A 23,240-nucleotide genomic window follows, 5' to 3' on the forward strand; every position below is an offset into this window, starting at 1 on the left:
TGATTTGATTTGTGTGAAGAGTGTTTGGTAGTTGTGTTCATAGAGTTCCTGGGTTTGTCTTGGCAAGTAGACTCCCAAGTATTTTATATTATCTACCGTTACTTTAAATGGAATTAGCCTGAGAAATTTTTACACAAACCTGGGTATAAATTATAAAATATAAAATAGGTACACACACAAACACACAAAACCTTTTACTGTTGCCAGATTTTTCATGACCCCCCACATTCAGTTTTGTGACCCCATATGGGGTCATGACCCACAGTTTAAGAAGCTTTGCTTTAGATTACTTAGCTTTTCTCTAATGAATAAAGGAACTATAAATTATGAATCCTTGTACCATTTCTTAAGCCATATTTTTCAACTAAATTATTTTTTTTTTTGGACAGAGCATTGAGGGTTAAGTGACTTGTCCAGGGTCACATAGCTAGTAAGTATCAAATGTTTGAGTCTGGATTTGAACTCATGTCTTCCTGAATCCAGGGCTGGTGCTTTATCCACTTTTATCCACCTAGCTGCTCCAGTATTCAACTAAATTCAACAAATACCGAGTGCCTGATTAAGTGCAAGGTGCTATCTTCCTGAATTCAAATCTGGACTTAGACACTTACTAGCTGTGTGACCCTCGGCAAGTCACTTAACCCTGTTTGCCTCAGTATCTCATGTGTAAAATGAACTGGAGAAGGCATGGAAATAAACTACAGTATCTTTGCCAAGAAAACTCCAAATGGGGTCAGGAAGAGTCATAGAGGACTGAAAAAATGACTAAACAAACAACAATCAAGAAAGCAACTAAGTCTCACATTGTATGCAATGTTCCACATCTATAGTTTGCCACTCATAACAATATATTTTGTTTAAAATTTTTTAATTTTAGATTTAAACAACAAAAAAGCATTTCCATAAACACAGTACAACACCCAAAGAGGACTCTGCATGAAACTAGAATTCTCCTTTTCAAACAGCTTGTTTTTTTCATTTATTTTTATTTGCAGGACAATGAGGGTTAAGTGACTTGCCCAGGGTCACACAGCTAGTAAATGCCAAGTGTCTGAGGCCACATTTGAACTCAGGCACTCCTGAATCCAGGATTGGTGCTTTATCCACTGCACCACCTAGCTGCCCCCCAGCTTGTTGTTGTTGTTTTTTTAAGGTAAACAATATATATTCTATCTTTTTTGAGCTTCTTTCTGAACTTCCTTCTCTTCTGTACATTAAAAACATTTTAAATGTCCTTCTTTGTTGTCATCACTTTTGTTTTTTGTTTTTGTGGGGCAATGGGGGTTAAATGACTTGCCCATGGTTAGACAGCTAGTAAGTGTCAAGTGTCTGAGGCTGCATTTGAACTCAGGTCCTCCTGAATCCAGGGCTGGTACTTTATCCACTGTGCCACCTAGCTGCCCCTGTTGTCATGACTTTTGCTAACCCTTTCTACTCACCACCCCCCCCCCCAAAAAAAAAGAGAAAGAGAAAAAAAAGACAAACCTTTAATCAAATACACATAGTTAAGCAACATGAATTCACACATTAGCTATGTCAAAAAAAATCTAAGATACTGAGTGGGATGGGAAGTACACCCACTGACCCCTGTAATAGAGACTCGAGGAGAAAGGAGGCCGAAGCATTGATTTTATTTCTTTCGTAAGAAAGGTGTACCACACTCACTGGGACAACCAGGAGGTGTGACACACCGGGATTAGGAATCAAGCAGTTTTTATACTTTTTACAGATATCTAATTTGAGCAAAAATGTGGTAATTGGGTTTAGCAATAAATCACTTTTTACAGACATCTGATTTGAGCAAAAATGTGGTAATTGGGTTCAGCAATAAATCTTTCTCCTGGGATGTTCAGTGATAAGTCCCTCTCTCCTGGGTCAGAGTGCCCCAACCTCACGGGTTCAGTCATAAGTTATTTTGCAAAATTTCATGTTTCAGCAACAATTTATCATATCTACATAATGTCTCAGTGCAGACCCTATGAAGCAATTTTTAAGTTGATATGCCTATATTTAGAAAGGGGGATAGTAGCTTCCCGTTATTGCCTCTCTCTAAAGAAAAAAACAGAGAGAGAGAAATAGGGGGCTTTAAGGGGCTTTAAGACTTTGAGATCAGATCACTAGGCCGAAGGGGGGGCACTTTCCATCTCAGTGGAGGGTCATATCCATATGTCCCTCTCAATGCTTTCTACACTTTGGGTCTACCACCTCTCTGTTAGAAGGTGGGTAACATGTTTCATAATAGGACCTCCTGTTTGTTTTTTGTTTTTGAAGAGAACTACTGACATCATGGGCGATGTCTTGACTTAAATCAATTGGATTTAATTGAGGCAGATTTGCACAAAATCTTCCACCTCACTCTCTCTTCCAGTGATTGAAGTCCAGTGGCAAGATAAAAGTCAGAACAACTGGTGATGGCTCTGGATGCAGAGGATAACCTTGGTGTCTTCAGTGTCTGACTAAGCTCTAAGTGCTCCATGGCTCCTGCCTTCACGGCAGTTGGAACAAGTTGTTCTCATCCACCCATGGAAGCTTTAAATGACAGTTAAAGGTTTTGTATGTAATCCCAGAAGCAATAGGGAGCCATGAGGTCATAGCCCTATCAAAGTACTACAATACATTTAATTAGCCTTCTAATAACATATCTCACTTTGAAACACCAAAGCCACCCTTCAGAAATATACATGCAATCATTTTTGGAATGCAAATATAGGATTTTATCTCTATTACATTTCACCTTATTAGATTTAGCTGATAAATCTAGGATATTCAGTGATATTATTTTGTCCTTTTCCTAGCGATTAAAAAAAACCCAAACCTTCTCTGCTGACTTAATGATGCAGGACTAATCCCAATGTATGAATCATAAGCCTTTGTGTAATTTATTATTAAGTAAAGAAATCTTCTACAGTTAGTTCACTGTTTCCCCGAGGAATAGGCTCATAAAATATGTTCTCAAGATAACCTCTCCTATTTTAAAAGCAGAAGTGAATAATGTAAATTATATTTTTCCACTATATCATATTAAATTTTCATTTGTTTAAAATAATTGCCTTGGCTGGAATGTTTGAAAATATTGTTGTGATTTATGAGATAGCCAGCTAAGGAAATAGTTACCAATGGCTTATTCCTCTTTCAAAGACACTCACTATGAGGGGCTGGCTAATGAACCTTGGCAGAAACATATACTTGTATCTTCCTAATTTTCCTAATTTAATTAATGGTGGTGTATATGTGTGTGTATAATTTTACTTTTAGATAAGAAAAATGCCATTTTTGTTCTGCTATACAATGTAAGGGTGAGTAATATCCTTCCTTCCTCTCACACCTAGACAGAGGAAAAAAGAAAAAAAAAACCCTAAAAATCTCCATGCCTGTTTGATTTGTCTCTTTAACATGATTCTTCTTTGTTCTCTGTAAAATTAGTCTGAATACAAAGCAGGAATTGTATAAACTGACGACTTCTCTTGCTTAGAGACTTGTTTAACTATCAGTTAGTAATCGTAGATAAGATTTCTTGTTAAGTATTATAACAGTGAATTTCTTGGCCACATATATGCTTTGTTTATAGAATGATTTTAGTCAGAAATTTTTTTGTTGTTGTAATGAGGGATATATACATGTGTATATTTCTTTATAAAGTTTTTGTGCACCTGTGACTCCTTTGTCATCATTAACTCTGAATTCCTGAGTTTGGTCCATTTTCTACTTGCCCTTTGAGTTCCCTTATTGACACCAATCTTATGGTCTCTCATTCTAGACTTGTTTAGTTAGATCAAGGATCAAGGACCAAGGGCTGGCAAGTCTGACCTCTGACCTCATGGTTGGTCATTGCATTGATCAGAGTCTTTGAAAGTTGTTTTTCTATTGAGACACTAATTCAATTTTGGTGGAATTGTAAAACTGATTCAACCATTCTGGAGAGCAATTCAGAACTCTGCCCAAAAGACTATAAAACTGTGTATACCCTTTGACCCAGAAATGGAAGTATTAGTTCTGTACCCCAAAGCAATTTAAAAAATGAAAAGGGTTTATAAATGTAAACATAGCAGCTCTTTTTGTGGTGGCAAAGAATTGAAAATGGAGGGGATGCCCATCAATTGGGGAATGGCTGAACAAGTTGTGGCCTATGAATGTAATGGAATACTATTGTGCTTTAAGAAATGATGAGCATGTGGATTTCAGAAAAATCTGGGAAGACTTACATGAACTGATGCAAAACCAAGTGAATAGAACCATGAGACCATTGTACACAATTGTATGATGATTAACTGTGAATGACTTAGTTCTCAGCAATACAGTCATCTAAGACAATTCTGAAGGACTTATGATGAAAACTGCTATCTACCCCCAGAGAAAGAACTGAAGGAGTCTGAATGCAGATAGAAGTATACTTTTTAAAACTTTATTTTTCTTGGTTTTTTGTTTTGTTTTGTTTTTTGGTCTGTGTGTTTTTTTTGTTTTGTTTTGTTTTGTTTTGGGGCAGGGCAATGAGAGTTAAGTGACACAGCTAGTGTCAAGTGTCTGAAGTCATATTTGAACTCAGGTCCTCCTGAATCCAGGGCCAGTGCTCTTTATCCACTGCACCACCTAGCTGCCCCCAATCTGTGTTTTCTTTTACAACATAGCTAATATGGAAATGTGTTTTGCATGACTGCACATGTGTATCAATTGCTTGCCTTGTCAATGTATAAATTATTCCTTTGGTTTTACTCACATCACACTATATCAGTTTATACTACCTAGAATTTTCTGAAATGATCCCTTTGATAATTTCTTCTAGCATAATAATATTCTATCACATTCATATACTATAATTTGTTCCACTAATTCCCAATTGTGTAAAGGGCAATCTAAGGTACCCTTACATTCTACTTCCTTCCTTTGTTTCCCTATAGTTTATTTTTCTTTAACTTCATGCCAACAATAAATCATTTCATATATTAAATTTGAACCACAAATTCTTTTCAGAAACTGTATTTTAGCAGGGCCAAAAAGGGGAATGATTGTACTTAATGAAAAGTTGAATTTTCCCTCACATTCCCAAATAAAAATGAATAACATGATATTCTATGGTTTCATGTTTTGTGCCTGTTTAAAATAAGATTATTAAAAATTTTATCTTAAGTCCTCTGAATTAATAAAATTTACTCAAACAGGTAATATTATATCTTAACTGATCCTTTTTAGATATAACTCTTTTAAAAATGTATTTTAGGGGGCACCTAGGTGGCACAATGGATAAAGCACCGGCTCTGGATTCGGGAGGACCTGAGTTCAAATCCAGCCTCAGACACTTGACACTTACTAGCTGTGTGACCCTGGGCAAGTCATTTAACCCTCATTGCCCTGCCAAAACAAAACAAAACAAAAATATATTTTAGGTGTCGCATTTTATTGGGGGAGGTGCCCATAGTGTAGCATTGTACAGACCTATCACATGTAATCCTTGAAATGGGGCTAAGAGGAAGAGTTTGGGTTCCCATGTGCAAGGATCATATAAGGATGCTTCTTCATGTAATACTTTGGAGAGTGCATTTCCCTTTAAGGGATATCTCTGTGGCATCCTAACAATAACATAGATTCCTTTTTCCCTGGCTTGGCCCTTTATTGCCTCAAGTGCTAATCTTGTATTATTTATATCTCTGTTATTAATCTCTATCTGTTTAGAGGCTCTCCTGTTTATGGAGCTTGTACTTCCTTAGGGATAGGATTTCAATGTGTTTCCATTGTGTTTGTGATTTCTCAATGAAATCAGTCTCTTCTACCTTTGCTGAAGCAGTGGCTTTGCAAAAAATCTCCATCTTCCCTCAAATTTCAAAGCTCGTTTAAAACACGCACATGTGCATGGATCAGCAGCAACTGCATGATTTTCTATTATATAAAAAGGGGAATAAAATGATATCATTAAAAAAACAAAAAAAATAGTCATGTAAGGTAAGAGATTTTACTTGTTTAGGAGATGCAAGAAGAATTTAAGCACCTATTATTGCAAGCATGGCGCTTTACAAATATGACTTCATTTGATTCTCACAACAATCCTAAGAGGTAGGGGCTATTATTATCCTCATTTTACAATCAAGGAAACTGAGGCAGACTTGCTCAGTGTCACAGAGCTCTAATAAGGATCTGAAGTTAAATTTGAACTCAGGCCTTTCTGATTTCCGGTTCTCTATCCACTGAGCAACCTAGCCAGGGAAAACAGATTCAATGCTCTGATTATGGTTCTAATTCTATATGGTATGGTTAAATATTTTTATAGTTTTGAAAGGGAATTGGTTAAATAATAGTGGAATGATGTCAAGGATGTTATAGCATTCTGTAGTTTCTGTGTTTTTTTCTAATTCTGTCATATCTATGTTGTGTTCTAAAACAATTTGACACATGTGTCCTTGTGATTTTATAATGTAAAAAGGGCCTCTTGTCAGGCCAGCTATATATGCCCTTTGGGGTTTTAGCGTACCCTGAGGGATTTCAAAGTGGCTCTTCTCTAATGTCATAGGCCTCCATTGATGACCCTGGGAGAGTCACCTAACCTCTATTTACCTCAGTTTCCTTAATTGTAAAATGGGAATAATAATAATAGTATCACCTACCTCTTAGGGATACTAAGAGCACAGCACAATGCCTGGCATATAGTAGGTACTTAATTAATGCTTATTCCTTTTTCCTCCCTTCTTAATTGCCAATGACTAGTGCTCTAATTCCATTTAACCACTTAATATTAATTAGCTTTTTTAAAAATTAAAATTTTTTTAAAAATTAGCTTTTATAAAAGGATATTTACTTTGAAGATATAGCAAGAACAAAATACAAATTTAAAGGGGGCAGCTAAGTGGCACAGTAGATAAAGCACTGGCTCTGGATTTAGGAGGACCTGAGTTCAAATCCTGCCTCAGACACTTGACACTTACTAGTTGTGTGACCCTGGGCAAGACTTAACCTCATTGCCCTGCAAAAACAAAACAAAACAAAACAAAAAACCAAAACCAAAATACAAATATAATGAGGGTCTGCCACATGTGCAGAGAGCCTCAACTTGTTCAGCCAATACAACTTTCCCCCATGTAGAGAGCCTGAGAAACTTGCTTCTAGGAGAGCCATGATAATGGGGAATGGAAATGTCTTGGTCATTGATAGAAATTCTGTAACTAGGTTCAGTCTGCTTTTTGTGGTTCAGTCAGTTAAGTGACATGTCCTTGGTCACATAGCTAGTAGGTATCTGAGGCTAGATTTGAATTTAGGAATATGAGTCTTCCTGCCTCTAGGCCTGGCACTCTATCCATTATACCTCCTAGCTGCCCATACTCTTAAATGATGTTAAAGAAAATGAGGGTTAGAAAGGAAAGAATTGGAAGGAGAATTAATCATTTAGAATAGAAAAGGGTCAATCTTGCCCAAGAAATTGACTCCCTTAAAATGACCAGAAGTTCTATCAGCAAAGAAGCTTATGAGAAGTATAGGGTTTTTTTTTCTTAATTGGGTTTTGTTTCATTGCTTTCTCCCTGTGGGAAAGGGTAGGAGAGACAATATGGTACTGAAAATAAAATGGAAAAATAAATAATAATGTTACCCTAAATTGAGGTTCTTTAACATGGTGTCCATGGACTCCGAAGGAATCTGTGGGTAGATTTTAGGGGTCAGTAAATTTGAATGGGAAAAATTAACATAATTATATTCACTAACCTTTAACTGATATTTAGCATTTCCTTCAGTCATGTGTGGGATTATTCTGAGAAAGTTTTCAGTGGTTTCACCAAACTTCCAAAAGGCCCTTGACACAAAAAAGGGTTAAAGACCCTATCCTAACTGTATATTCTTTCTTGGCATATTAGCTTTCATGATTAGCAAGACATTGAAAAACTGAGCTTTTGTTGCAATAGTAGCAGCACCACATGCTTAAGAGGAACTGATGAACTCTGAGATTTTATCTGGTTGAATTAATTGTTTCCATAGCAGTACTCTCAGGCAACTCAAATGTCATATATATAATGCTTTTCTTGACAAATCCATTTAATTACCATTTGAATTTTTACTCTCATGAAAGCAAAATATTTTAAAAGCATAATTATTGGGAACATCTTAACTAGGGAGCATGATGTAATAATGTGGCTTGGTGCCAGAAAGATCAGGATACATATCTTCCTCCTGACATTTATTAACTGTGTAATCCCTGGGCAACATTCTGAGTCTCAGGCATTTCTCTAAGATGTTTCTGTTAAGTTATAGATGGATTGTGATGGAATTATTGATTTTTTATCTATAATATGGTAATTATTAGAAAGATCTTATTATAATGCAATCATGCCTGGCATAGTAAGTACTTAAACCAAGCTTGGAAGTAGAAAATCTTCAATTTCTGTAGGAAAGAGGGGAGGAGATTATTGGGAGATTTACAGTTGTCTAGTTTGACTAGAGAATGGCTTGTGTGTGATCTTTTTTTCATCCTGAAACATTTATTTTATAAACCTTGAATGGCTTTCTCCTTTCAAATTGTTGTCTATATTTTTAAATGGCTGCTTAGATTGCAAGTTTAGGATGCATTTATGTACTGTTTCATTAAAAACAATTAAAATATGCCCCATATGTGATCATGGCCAAAGCTCAGTGAAGATATTTTTATTTTTATTTTTTACCAGAGGTCATACTTTAATTTTTTAGCCAAGTTCAGGATCTTTGAACTGCACATTGAAATGCTATGATACTTTCAACAAAGAGATGGAATTACTGTGATTAAAATATTTGCCAGAAGTAAAAAAGCAGGATCTTCCTTTCTCCTGCTGAGCCAACTATGCTGAAGCCCCAAATATCTCTCTGTGAAAAACAAGAACAATAGGCAGAGGTGGCTGGAGCTAATTCCTTCAGATGTTGGATTTCAGTGTGAGCATTTATACCTCAGAAATCAGCAAACATAAACTGGTGCTTGATTGGTTATTTCTTTGACTGTCTAGGTTTAAGTGATGGAGAAAATATTGGTATGTGTTCAGCCCTCCTTTTCTTTGTTCTAGAAGTATTTATTGATATTTTATGTTTTTTATATTACCATAGTATCCCAAGTATCTCTTCTCCACTCCCTCCCAGAGAGCCATCCCATTTGACAAATAGCACTTTTTTAGAGAGAAGAAGAAATCACAACAACTGATTAATATGTTGAAAAAGTCCAAAAACATGTGCAATGTGTAAAACGTGTGGACTTCCCACCTCCATGTTGTTGGGGAGGGTGTCTGTTTGATCTTTATAATTTTGTCACTATTACTTTTGATTTTTTGGTGTGTTGTTCTTTCCATTTATATTGTTGTAGTTACCGTGTATGTTTTCTTAGCTCTGCTTACTTCACTCTATATCGGTTCAAATAGATTTTTTCCATGCTTCTATGTGGTCATCACACACATAATTTCTTACAGTACAGTAATATTCTATTACATCCATGTACCAAAATTTATTTAGTCATTCCCCAAATTGATGGGCATCTACTTTATTTCCAGTTCTTAACTATCACAATATGTGTTGCTGGAAACAATTTGTAGTATATGAGGAACATTTTTCCCCTTATGAATGTCCTCCTTGGAGTATAAGGCCAGTAATAGCATTCAAAGGGTATGGGCATGTAAGTCACTTTATTTGCATAATTCTAAATTGCTTTCCAAAATGGTTGTACCATTTCACAGCTCCATCAATAATATATTAGTGTGGGGACAGCTAGGTGGCACAGTGGATAGAGCACTGGCCCTGGAGTCAGGAGGACCTGAGCTCAAATCTGGCCTCAGACACTTAACACTTACTAGCTGTGTGACCCTAGGCAAGTCACTTAACCCCAATTGCCTCACCAAAAAAAAAAAAAAGAAAGAAAGAAAAAAAAGAAAAGAAAAAGAAAAAGAAAAAAAAATATGTGTGGCCATCTTTCCACAGCCCTTCCAACATTGACTGTTGACATTTTTTGTCATTTTTGCCAACTTGCAGGGTGTGAGTTGAACCATTAGGTCAACCCTCTTTTCCTATTTAAGATAAGAGTGAGGTTCATCTGGTGGCCACTCTGTCCCATCCCTTACTCCATGCTTTTGTATGTTCTTCTCACAGACTCCAATTATTAAAAATAGCAAATTTCACTCTTTTATTCCTCCTTTTTATATTAGTACATTCCTCCTTTTGCCTTCCTCTCTCTTTACTGCTTGCAACCCTCAAAACAGAAAAATCTACCTAACTCCCTAAGGTTCTCTGTTTTTCCAGTTTAACTCACTCAGCATCTTTTGAAGACATCAAAGTTCTGAAGGGATGCTTATTTCTTCTCCCCATTAGAATGTTAGCACTACATCAACATATATAGCTCCTTCCAATTGCTCAAGTAAATTTACCTTTCTAGGCTTCTCTTGATTCTTGTGTTTATATTTCAAAGTTCTTACTTAGCTCTGCTCTTTTCATCAGAAATTTTGAAAGTCTATTTCAGTAAAGGTCAATTTTGTTTTCCTCGGTAGGATTATATTCAGATCTGAAAGGTAATTTGCTCCTGGGCTTCTGGCTGACTTTAGATGCAGTTGTGGTGTGGAAGAAGTCATGTAGTGTAGTTTCTTATTGGATTTCCTGATCTTTATATCTGATGTGAACTTCATGGTTTTGCTGGAGTAACTATTTAGAAGCTGAATGGCCTGAATCCTGATCTTGTTGAAACATTCTCATTTTGGCCGCAAGTTTTCCAATTCAATCTTGAGGGTTTTCCAATCATATTCTTTAGCTTGTGCCTACATCTAGGAACTACCTCCTTGCCTCTTCCACTAATATCTGAATTTTTCTGATTCTAGCTTTTCCCTAGGGATATTTAGGTGCCTTGAAGGGTTTTTAAATCATTAAAAATTGTACTAATACTTATTTTTTTATTAAGGAGGCCAAGATAAAAGACTAATAAAGGCTAATAGATTTGGAGTCAAAGAACCTAGGTTTTGAATACCATCTCTGCCACTTGCTACTTATGTGACCTTGTATGAAGGACTCAGCCTTTCAGGAACTCAGTTTCCTCATCTATAAATTTCCTCATGTAAATTGACATGTGCTAAAATTTTACTTTGGTAATTCTCTGATGCCTTTATAAAAGTATTAAAGATAGCTTTTTGTTGTTGTTCAGTTGTTTCATTTGTGTTGACTCTTTATGACTCCATTTTGGGTTTTCTTGGCAAAGATTTTAGATTGGTTTACCCTTTCCTTCTCCAGCTCATTTTACAGATGAGAAAACTGAGGCAAACAGGGTCAAGTGACTTGCCCAGTCTACATAGCCAGTAAGCTTCTGAAGCCAGATTTGAACTCAGATGAGTCTTCTTGACTCTATGCCTGATACTCTATCCTCTGTGCCACCTTGCTCCCCCAAAGATAGCATTAAATATCTTTTAGAATGACATGGGAGTTACTGGATTAGGTCATCGAAAAGAAGTGGGATTGAGAAATTCATTATAAAAAAAAGTCATTTAATCAATAGGTACATTTGTAAGATAATCAGACATTTGCCTTTGGGGACTGGCATCTGAGCATTTCCCAGTGTCATTTGGGAGGATTGTTTGATCTTTTTTTTCTCTTGGGGCAATGGGGATTAAGTGACCTTGCCCAGGGTCACACAGCTGGTAAGTGTCAAGTGTCTGAGGCCGGATTTGAACTCAGGTACTCCTGAATCCAGGGCCAGTGCTTTATCCACTGCACCACCTAGCTGCCCCTGGACTGTCTGATCTTAAGCTCATTAATATTAGTTCTCCAACGTTAGCTTCAGGAATGGAAGTCAATAAGATGGAATCTCAGTATAACCTTTTGTGCTATATGTAGCACAGACTTTCCTGTAGATAGAGTCTTTATTGGTTCCACTCATTTTCTGCCTTCCTGAATGAAGGCTCACCTTTCTAGATCTCTTCCTTAAGACCAGAGGAGTAGCACTGAACACTAATGGATGGGGGGAAAATTGAGTCAAAGTCACCACAATGTCACGTCTACATATCACTGTGTTGTTCATCCCAGGAAACCTCTTAAACACTGTGAAATCATAGAACAAGAGTAATAGGATTATAGAATGTAAAGGTTGGACGGAGGAACTTTAGAGATCCTCTAGTCGAAATCCCTTCTCCTCCTCTTATAGATGAGGAAACTAAGGTCCTGAGAAGGGATATGACTTGTGCAAGGTTAAGGAGTACTTGAATAGGAGTCATAGGACCTTAATTCAAATCTCAAGTCTTCCCCCACTTGACTCTGATTCCTTAGGTGACATAGAACAAGGCATGTCACCTCTCCGTGCCTGTATCATCTGGGATTGGATTAGATCACCTCTAGGGTCACTTACATTTTAAAATATGGTATCCTATAAAGAGATAGTGGCAGAGCTTTAATTAGAACTGGGGCCTCCTTACTCTTGATCCTGCTCTAAGACTTGATGTAGTTTCTTTAGCTTTTTCAACAAAGAGGTTGGATGGAGGAAAGGACTGCGAGGACCACATCTTAATAATATTCTGTCATACCCTATCAAGTGAACAGGCAAGTTGAATTGAAACATTTTATTTTTGAAATCAAGTTCCACTGATCCCAAGATGGGCTTAATTGTAATAATAGAACAAACATATGTGACCAAAGGAAAAAAACAACTAAGAACTGTGTGTATTTGTGCATGCACATGAATATTGTATCCCTTTCCACAAAGAATTGGAATACAGATAAAAAGGAGGCCTGAAGGACTGGACAGAAATCCTCAGTGTATTACAATTTAAGGACTATCAGGGCTGAATTTATCTGGAAGGGACAGTCTTAAAGGAGAAAGGAGAGTTGATGAAATCTCATAAGAGGGATGTTAGGGAATGTGTGATTGAATGGGGAAGACAGGCCTGGGTTGCAGCATGATGGTAAGCTATTCAGAACCACTGCCATAATCTTCAGTTACTGAACTGTGTAGGAACCACATGGAACATGACATGATGGTCCTGTTTGCTGAACAAAATTTGTCATGCTCCTACCTTCCCATCCTTGACCTTGCTCTGGCTCTTGTGCTGAGTCTATAAGTCTCATCTTTATTTAAGAGTATTTGTTTTGTTTAAACAACTTGGGTTTTGAAAAGAAACCAACTTCTCGACGATACCATTCATTATGTTTGTGGGTACTGTGGGGAATTAAGTACATAGGACAGCAGCATTATGGTTGGCCAGATCCACAGAGGAAAAGAGAGAAATAGACTTTAATTAATTGTTGGGGATATAACTGGGGACTTGACTTGATCAAAAGAGATTTTATCAATACACATTTTTATAGCTCTCCAAAAGCAGAAGAGAATAAGTAAATCTGGGCTGTCCTGGCATAGGATGAGCCAGCAGTTTTGTAGTGGAAGGTTTGCTAAAGTGAGAGGAAACCAACCTCACCTGAGCCAGGGACCTCAAGCCTGTTTTCTTATTTTTTTTCTCTTAGAGAAATTTTAAAGACTCCTAACACTTTACTCCCAGGAGCGGAGGGAGAGAACATTGACTAAAGGAAAATTTATGTTCTTGGGGATGTATGAAAAGAGGAGCTGAGAAAGAGCAGTACCATTCACTCACCCAGAGAGCTGGGCGAGTTCTCACCAAACACTGATATGTGTGTGAGTGGGAGATGCATATTTTGTGAGGGAGGGACAGATGTGTATTTTGGTATAGGGAACTCCTGATGAGGAATTTTCTTTACCAATGCAGACTGACATCTTCTCTGCTACTTTGAGAGGGTTGCTGGGATAAAGAGAGGTTAAGTTACTTGCCCAAGGTCACAGAGCCAGCATATGTCACTGGTAGGACTTGAATCCAGGACTTCTTGATTACCTGTTCACTCTGCCATGCTGTGATAGCCACAAACACAATATACATATTTATATTTTAGCATGAAGTCATGTAAATATATCTGGAAAATGCACATATATATATGTACATATAACTTTAGGCCCAGGGAATAGTAGGAAAGAAGCTCTATTTAGTGACTAATTAGAAATGGGAGCTGTTTGTAATTAAATATTAGCTAGTTTAGAATTTTTTTCCTTCTGTTTTCAGGTTGCTTTGTAATTACTGTATAGTTGCTATAAAATTCAAATCACAGACACAAGAGAGCAGCGATGCCAGTACAACTTTTAGCTGGTAGTTTTTTAAGGATTGCATTTTGTGTACCTTTCAGGATATCTAATGATCCCCAAAAAGCCTGTGGTCAAGAACAAATGACTTTAGAGTTGTTTTGAATGGAAAATTCTACCCATCTGCTGATCTGAGAGATTTCAGAGATGTCCTGGGGGATACTAATCTGTTTTTAAAGCATATAAATTCTTTCTTTCATGTGCTTTTACTTTACCATAAAAGGTGAAGTTAATACTCTTTAACCAAATTCCAACATGAGTATCATCATAGGCTTTTAGCTGGAAGGGACATTAAAGATCATCTAGTCTCCCCCTCCTCCCCCTTTCCAGATGAGAATATTGAGGCCCAGAAAGATTAAATAATTTCCTTAAGGTTACATAAGTAGTAAGTGGTCAAGCTAGATTGGGAACCTGTGTCCTAGAATTCCAGAAACAGGTCATTTTCCAGGCAGATTCCCACTTTCAGAATTCACTCATTACTTATATTTAATGTGAAATTCTTATGTTCCCCTTAAGGTCTAAACTGTCAATTTAGACACATTTTACTTTCTCTAAAGTTTTTACTATTTTGTTAAAGTCTACTGGTGAGAAGGAAAAAAAAAAAGGATTTATATGCATTCCTGGCTCTCACCTAATTTGGTTAGGTTTTACCCCAATAAAGAAGTCTGAGGTTCATTGAGGAAACCGTTTATGCCATTTTGGGACCTACCCACTGCTTTGGAGTTTTGTTTTTTCCCCTTCGTATTCATTCATTCATTCATTCATTCATTCATTCATTCATTTGTTTGTTTGTTTATTTATTTATTTTTTAAATTAATAAAGCCTTCATATTCTTTTAATTTGAGGGAACTCAGATTAGCTCTTGGGATATCCATTTACTCTTTTTTAAAAAAAATTCTCACTGTCTGACTGGTTTAACCCCTTTTCCTGTACTATAGGTCCTCATTTTTCTTTTATGTACTTCTGCACAGATAAGCCTTCATGAGTAATATGTTGTAGCAAATTTATGCCCACCAGGTTCTTTGGGTTACTACTTATGACTGATTCTTCTGTTATAAAAAATTAATATATTATCATAATTTTAAAGACAGAAACCCTGGAATCAAGACAGATGGCCTATGCTTTGATACAGCTAGAAGACTTGGAAATGTGCCTAAAAGAAGCAGAAGAAAAGGCTAGGACATTAACAGAGCGGGTAAATATCTGTCACTTGAATTGGAAGTATGTATTCTTATTAATGGATCAACAAGTATTTCTAAAATTCTTACTCTGAATGAAGCATGATGCTAAGCACTAGAACTACAAAGACAAAAGTTAAAGCCCCTCCTTTCAAGGAGCTTACACTCTAATGAAGGAAACACCATTTATTCATGTTGGTGTATGTAAAATGAATACAAGTTTTGGGAGGGGGTGCCTTAGCATCTGGGAGCAGGTTGGGGAGAGGGGACCAGGAAAGGCTTCATGAAGAAGATAGCACTTAAGCTGAGTCTTGAAGAAAACTTGGAGTTCCAAGAGGTGGAGGGAGGGAGGGTGTACATTTTAAGACATGGGGGAACATCTGGTGCAAAGGCCCAGGAACCAGAGTTGGGGCATTTAAGGTCAGTGTGCCTGGAATGCAGAGTGGGAGGAAGGGAGTGAAATGTAGGAAGACTAGAAAGGTCAGGTGGTGAAGAGCTTTAAATGGCAAATGATGGAGTTTAAATTTGATCCTAGAGGCAAGAAAATGGCACTGGAATTTGTAAAGTAGTAGGGTAACGTGGATAGACCTGGGCTTTATGAAGATCGATTTGGCAGCTGACAGGATGATGGATTGGATTTGAGGGAGACCAGAAAGGAGCCTATTGTAGTAGTCCAGGTGAGAGGTCAGTCAGGCTGTGCTAAGTGCTGAGGGTACAAAGTAAAGCAAAACCAACTCTGCCCTCAATGAGCTCCTATTCAGATGGGGGTAAAAATAAGTAAGTAGATACAAAATACATACAGAGTAAATGGAAGGTAATCCAGATAGAAGAAAGAACAGCAAATATTGGCCAGTGCAGCTGCATCACTGAGTTTATGGAGACAGTATAAAGAATAAGAAGACTAGGGGCAGCTAGGTGGCACAGTGGATAGAGCACCAGCCCTGGATTCAGGAGGACCTCAGTTCAAAGCCAGCCTCAGACACTTGACACTTACTAGCTGTGTGACCCTGGGCAAGTCACTTAACCCCAATTGCTTCACAAAAACCCCAAACAAAACAAAACAAAAGAATAAGAAGACTGGTCCAGCCGTGAAGGGGTCAGGTTGTGAAGTGCTTTCAATTCTAAAGAGCTAATAGGGAGTTACAAGGTGATATAAGGAGAATGATGCTTTTAGGAAAATCACTTGGGCCACTGTGTGGAGGATGTTCTGGAGCAGGGAGGATCTTGAGGCAAGGAGTGAAAAAAGAGGCAGTTGTAAATAATTCAGGTGAGAGGTGATAAGGGTCTGGGTTGGGATGATGACCCTGTGAGTAGATAGAAAGGGGTGTTTGTAAGAGAGATAAATGGGGAGATATGAATATTGTGATAGGTATTTTGGAGGTAGAAATAACAGGATTTGGCAACTGGTTGGATATGTGGGGTGAGGGAGAGTGAGGAGTTACATATGACGCTGAGTTTGTAGGAAGGTTGTTTCTTCTACAGTAATTCAGAAGTTGGGAAGAGGAAAGTTTTGGGGAAAGTATGAGTGATATTTTAGATATGTTGAGTTTCGGTTGGCGTTGGATGTCCTTTTTGAAATGTCAGTAGTCAGTAGTGTGGGAATGGAGCTCAAGAGAGAAGACTGTCTGGTAGGACTAGGTATATCAATCTGGAAGTCATCTGTATAGGGATGATAATTGAACCCATGGGAGTTGATTTGCTGCGGGCAGGGGTGGGGGGAGAGCACTTTCAGTGCTCACTAACTACAGTTAGTGAGTATGATTCACCATGGCTGGTGAATCAGTAAAGGAGACTGAGGAATGGTCAGTTAGATAGAAGACCCCATAGAGCATCATAATATGTTTGTCATTTGTCCTTTGTTCTCAAAGAGGAACATGACATTGGGGTGAGGTCATGACTTACACTGAATTGGATTTAAGTGAGAGAGGACTGTGCAAGGTCACCAACCTCACTTTCTCCTTCAGAGAAGAGACATCTGGGTCCAGTGGCAAGATGCATATCAGGATAACTGGAGATGGGCCTGAATGTTTAAGGTAATTGGAGTTAAGTGACTTGCCCAGGGTCACACAGCTAGTAAGTGTCTGAAGTGAGATTTTAATTCAGATCTTCCAACTTCAGGGCCAATGCTCTATCCACTGTGCCACCTAGCTGCCCATCATAATATGTAGCAGGGAGGTCAAGGAGGATGAAGGTTGAGAAGAGGCCATTTAATTTGTTAGGATTAGGAGATTATTGGTACCTTTGAGAGCAATTTCAGTTGATTGAGAGGTTAAAAGTCAGAATGCAAACTGTGGGCTACTTTTTCAAGGAACCTGGCTAACAAAAGGAGGAGATTAGGATTGTAGTTAGCTGAAATGGAAGGAAGTGAGGATTTGAGAATGGGAGAGGATTAAGGCCTGTTTGTAGTTAGTAGAAAAGGAATATATAGTAGAGAGGGAGAAATCGATGATTAGAGAGAGACTGGATGATAAAATTTAAGTAATATCCTTTAACTTTTGTTAGTATTAGGAATGTGTTATGTTAAATTCAGTGATATTTCCTTTCATACCAGTTGCTTTTCACCTTTGATCAAGTCTTTATTATGAAGCGGATAGCCTCACCATATCTAATTTGTCTCAAATACTTAAGGCATTAATTTTTAAGCAATTGGCTTAACAGATATGTCAGACCTACATATATACATATATACATATATAAATACACACACATATATGATGTAAGAGCAGCACCGGGTAGTGGACAAGAGCATGTTATGGAGTCACGAAGACCTGAGGTCAGGTCTTTTATAACCACTAGCAAATCATTTAATCTCTTTAAGTTCAACAGACAACTCTCTCTAAGCCTTTAAGTTACAAATGAATTGCTGCTCTGCATTGGTGGAAGGGGACAACTAAGTTTCAGTGTTGGGTCTAGAGTCAGGAAGAGTTTAAATCTGGTCTCAAACACTTGCAAGCTGTGTGACCCTAGGTAAGTCATTTAACTCTGTTTGCCTCAGTTTCCTTCATCCTTAAAAATGAGATGGAAAAAGAAATTCAAACTATTATACTATCTTTGCCAAGAAAACCCCAAATGGGATCATGAAGAGTCAGATACAACTGAAATAAAACTGAGCAACAGCAACACTGGCAGAAGGAGCTTGTCTACTGGGAGTTCCTCATCCTGATGATCACAGTTCTAAGCCAAAATAATAATAATCATTGACTTTTACATAATCATGTTTTACCAGCATTTGTTCCTTTGATCCTTACAATGAACCAATGAAGTTCATTGGTAGAGAGAGGTTCTTTACTGGAACTTTTCTATACCAATGAAATTATAGTTCACACTATATTTGTGTGTTGTTTGTATGTGCATGTGCATGTATGCATGTATAGAGACACACATGCACAAACATACACATAATATACACACATTTATGGCACAGCTTCTCTGTGGGATAAAATTGACTCCTGGATTTTGGGGGGAATTTTTTAGTGCCCTCACTAAAAGAGGACACAGCTGGTATTAGGTTTCATTAACATTTTAATTCTATAATTGCTATCCACAATTTCTAATTGAAATTAATAAAGGGTAACCTGCATTTGGCCACATTCATGGGGTGGGGGTGGGGGCACAAAAAAGACTTGGAAGAGAAGGAATGACTTGTTAGATGTGGCCTGAACCTGACTTTGAAAGGACTTGTTAGAAGAAGGAAGAAACCATCCCCAACAGGAAGACATAAGAGAGGGGCCTTGGGGAGAAGAAGTGAGAGAGAGAGAGCGAGAGAGCGAGAGAGAGAGAGAGAGAGAGAGAGAGAGAGAGAGAGAGAGAGAGAGAGAGAGAGAGAGAGAGAGAGAGAGCGCAACAACAAGGGTTGAGTCAGTCCTAGCATCGATGATGCCAGGTCACTGGGGATGGTCTGAGTATTCTACTGACTGGCCAAGATGAGAGAGTGAGAGCAGAGAGCAGAGAGGGTGAAATCCTTTCCCCCTCCCCCACCCCTTCCCTTTTTCTACATGGGATCCTCTTATGTTTATTATTATTTATTCATTTTAACTTCCTGCTTACACTTGTCCCTGTCAGGCTATTTGCAAAGAAGTCAAAGTGGGAATAAGGGAGGATTTGGAAGCTTCCTAAATGTTCTTTCTTTATTATCTTTTCCTAAATGTTGTATATTTTTATGTCATTAAAGCATGAAAAACTTCTTTGCCAACAAAATCTTAAATTGTAGTATATTGGTTAAAATAACTAATAATTAATATGCAGATAAATAGATAATATGAGGAAAGAGCTATTTTGTTTAGTAGAACTGGAGCGTGGAGGGTGGGGCCTGAGAGAAGCAAAATGGAGGGACTGGGACCAAATATAGACAAATATCCATCCCTAGACCAGTTTTCTGCCCCTTTTGTCAAAGAAACCATAAGCTCAGAGTCTTCTGACTGATAGTAAACAGCTACCTTTGCCTCAGAGGCTTTGATTATTTGCCATTTTTGTATGCTCCCAGGGTGCTTCAAAAGAAACTAACATCTAGTTTAGTGGGTGGGTGAACATGCCTAGTGGCCTAGCAGAGAGGGCTTTATATGGATATATGAAGTAGGCAAGTCTATGCTGCCCTAGAAACCCAACAAAGCTGTCAGTGCTTTAACTTGTTTGTATGCTCTTGCCCATTAAGTGGTAAGAAAAGAACAGCTCATCCATAACAGTGTTCATCTCTTTCTGCACTGGATAGAATGTGCATCCCTAGAAGTGGATTGTACTAGATAACCTTCAAGCTCTGCTCTGACTTTTAAGATGCAATGATTCTGGAGCAGCTAGGTGGCACAGTGGATAAAGCACTGGCCTTGGATTCAGGAGGACCTGAGTTCAAATCCAGCCTCAGGCACTTGACACTAGCTGTGTGACCCTGGGCAAGTCACTTAACCCTCATTGCCCTGCAAAAAAAAAAGAAAAAAAGGAAAATAAAAAGATGTAATGGTTCTATGTTGTTATTTTTTTAATCCTAAGAATGTATGTCATATATAATATGAAACAACTAGGTATTTCTTTTTCTCAAAAGTTTGTTAGGTTAAATTGACATCTAATAAAAATGCATTATGCTAAGATTAATTAACTACCTACTACATATGAAGCACAAACATTGGGGACATACTTCTGGACTGTAAGATCAGTGTTAGCAGGGACTCATCTAAACTTTATCACTCCCTCTGACCTTGGAAAAATAACTTGACCTCTCTTGCTCTCAATTTCCTGCTCTCTGAAGAGATATGTTGAACCAGAATGATCTTTAAGATCCTTTCTAGATTTAAGTTCTATGATTCTTTGTATACTTTAATTTAACATATATATATATAATGCATATGTATATGCATATACACACACACACAAATACAAATGAAGTATTTATTGTTCCTGGCTTCAAGGACTTTACAGTTAAAAAAGAAAATATATGTGAAAGTATTTTATAAATTATAAAGTCTTATTGCTATTATCATAATCATGATGAGCCCAAGGAAAACCGACAACGTTTTTCATGGCTTTAAGAAAAATAGCACAATTGTATTATATTAGGTGGTTTTTTTCCTTCCCTAAATTGTAATCACTATAGTTGTATTGCAAGAATTTTCAAGGTTCTTGCTAGCCACTGCACAGGTTACAGACAGACAATTATACTGCAGTTTATCCACCCAAGCGTGTGCCACACACCATTAGTAGGTGATGGACATGTGTCTCACAATTCCACAGATGACACATATTTAGTTTCTCCTCCTGAGCTCCAAGAGTTTGGGTAAGATCAGGTAGGGCACTAGGCAGAAAAAGGTCTATTTTTAGCTAAAGAAAAAGGATGTTTAAACTGTTAAAAAAGGCTGTTAGCATAGCCACTTGTAACCCATCAAAGTAGACTTTTTTTCTTCTTTATCAACTAGTTAGGTAATTGACATTTGTATTAAACAGGATAAAAGAAGTGAGTGAGTTCCTTGGAACAATTCAAAGTATTATGTGTTTTCTTTAGTAATTGTAAAGTGATTGGGGGAGGGGAGGTACTGAAGAAGACATCAAGTATATTCAATGACCCACAGAAAAAGAAAGGAATATAGCAACAAATATAGCACAAAATTAAGGCAATTATGGTCTCCCCTAAACCCACTTTAAACAGTTCCAATGTTTTCAAAACCAAATGAATGAAAAATGGACATTGGCATTTCTTTGAGAAGGTAAATATACTGCCTCGAGCTTATTTCTCAAAAATCATATTACTGGCATTTTAAATACTCTTTTTAATTAAGTTTACCATTTCATTAGAATTGGCAATCTTCACTGCTACCATTGAAAGAGGTTAATTAAAATATAGACACTGTACTCAAAGTAATTAATCCTGGATTTTTGCTTTCACTAATTCTTTAATTTGAACGTTAGAGAATGAAAATTAAAGAAGCGTTCTCTTCTCCTTTCCTAGTCAAATGGCCACTTTGAAATTATGAAAGTGTGTGGAGTTTGCCTGTGTGGTAGGGAGTAAATTGGGGGGTTGGTCAAAATCAATTGACCTTTCTTAATTTTTTTTCTTTAATAGCAATTGGAATACTTGTCTCAGGCAGTCAAACATTTGTCCACTGGGTGCCACTGTTTTCCTTACCACGTCAAACCATCAAGTGTTTCCAAAATGTCACATTTTCTTTAGCATTAAAAGGATTAATTATATGCTACTTTTTTTTCCCTGAGGTATTTTCTTGACTGTTATGCAAGGCTAACTTAATGAGGAGGGATTCTTCCTGGGGAATTTCATAATGGTTTCCTAATGACCAGGAGAGTCACATATATAAAAACCTGAATTAAAAAAAAATATTGCAAAAACATCAGCCAAGACCACTGATCTTAATGACAAGAGATACTTTTTTTTTTTAAATCACTAAATGGGAATTCTTAAAGGGACCTTAGGAAAGCACATTGGATTCCTGAGGTAGAGTTGGGTCAACCTTAATAATGTGGTTTCAACTATGGATTGTTTGCAGGGAAAAGACTTAGTTTGGGGGTGGTAGTGTTTAAAAGTACCACAGAAATGTGTTATAAACCCTTAATTACAAAATTGGAAACAACTGAAAATGTCTTAGACTGTCAGGTGGAGGCCAGATTGCTAGGTATTAGGAGGTGGTATTGCCAGGTATGGGGAACTCTCACTTTTCCTTCTCATACTTCTCTATCAGATTTACTTTCTTTTAATCCATTGTCAAAATTTCAGACTTTGCGTACTGCTAGATAACAAATTTTTACTTTGTTGAATGAAATACAGTATAGAATATTTATCCAACTATTTTATCTGACTCAGGCCAATTTTACATTTATTTGACATTAATCCAGAAGAATTGCTCCTCTTTTGCTCTGAATCAAGTGTATCATTAATGTATAATTGTAGGATCTAGAATACTGAAGCATGATCCCATCATGGGGAAGGACAAATCTTACTGAAAACCATTACTGGATTTCAGATTTTCTTGGTGTTTCACAGGGCTGCATGGGATCATAGGAGAACAGATTTAGAACTGCAAGGTACCTCAGAAGTAACTTTGTCCAACCTCCTCATTTTACAGATGAGGAAACTGAGGCTAAGAGAGGTGATTTGCTCAAAGTCACACAAGTATTATATGAGGGAACTCATTTTTGAACCCAGATCATTTGCTTTTAACCCGGGTATTCTTTCCACTGGACCACACTGCTTTTCTAGATGGGCACTCCTGGAGTCTAGTTCTGGGTCTTGTAAATGACTAGAGAAGTCATTACATTTTTCTGGACCTCATTTTCCTTTTCTATGAAATGATGGGGTTGGACTAGGAAATCTCTGAGGTCTCATGTCCATCTGTGGCTCTCCTCCCCCCCACCCCAGGATCCATTTATTACTTTTGGGGGGAAAAAGAAAGAAAATTAACAGTGAAATATAAAGAATTTTCAAAAAACTTCCTGTGCACAATTATTTTATTAAAATTCTGCTC

The 23,240-nt window shown here is 37.4% G+C and overlaps 1 protein-coding gene across 1 annotated transcript in view; it reads left to right on the forward strand.

Annotated features, from left to right (window-relative positions):
- CCDC192 (coiled-coil domain containing 192) overlaps positions 1-23,240 on the forward strand; it is a 307,328-nt gene that overhangs the window by 40,141 nt on the left and 243,947 nt on the right. Inside the window, 1 exon segment of the mRNA XM_043998020.1 lies at positions 15,189-15,296. Within this exon segment, the coding sequence (XP_043853955.1) occupies positions 15,189-15,296 (108 nt within the window).

This window comes from Dromiciops gliroides, chromosome 1 (assembly GCF_019393635.1).
Source record: "Dromiciops gliroides isolate mDroGli1 chromosome 1, mDroGli1.pri, whole genome shotgun sequence".
Lineage (NCBI taxonomy): Eukaryota > Metazoa > Chordata > Mammalia > Microbiotheria > Microbiotheriidae > Dromiciops > Dromiciops gliroides.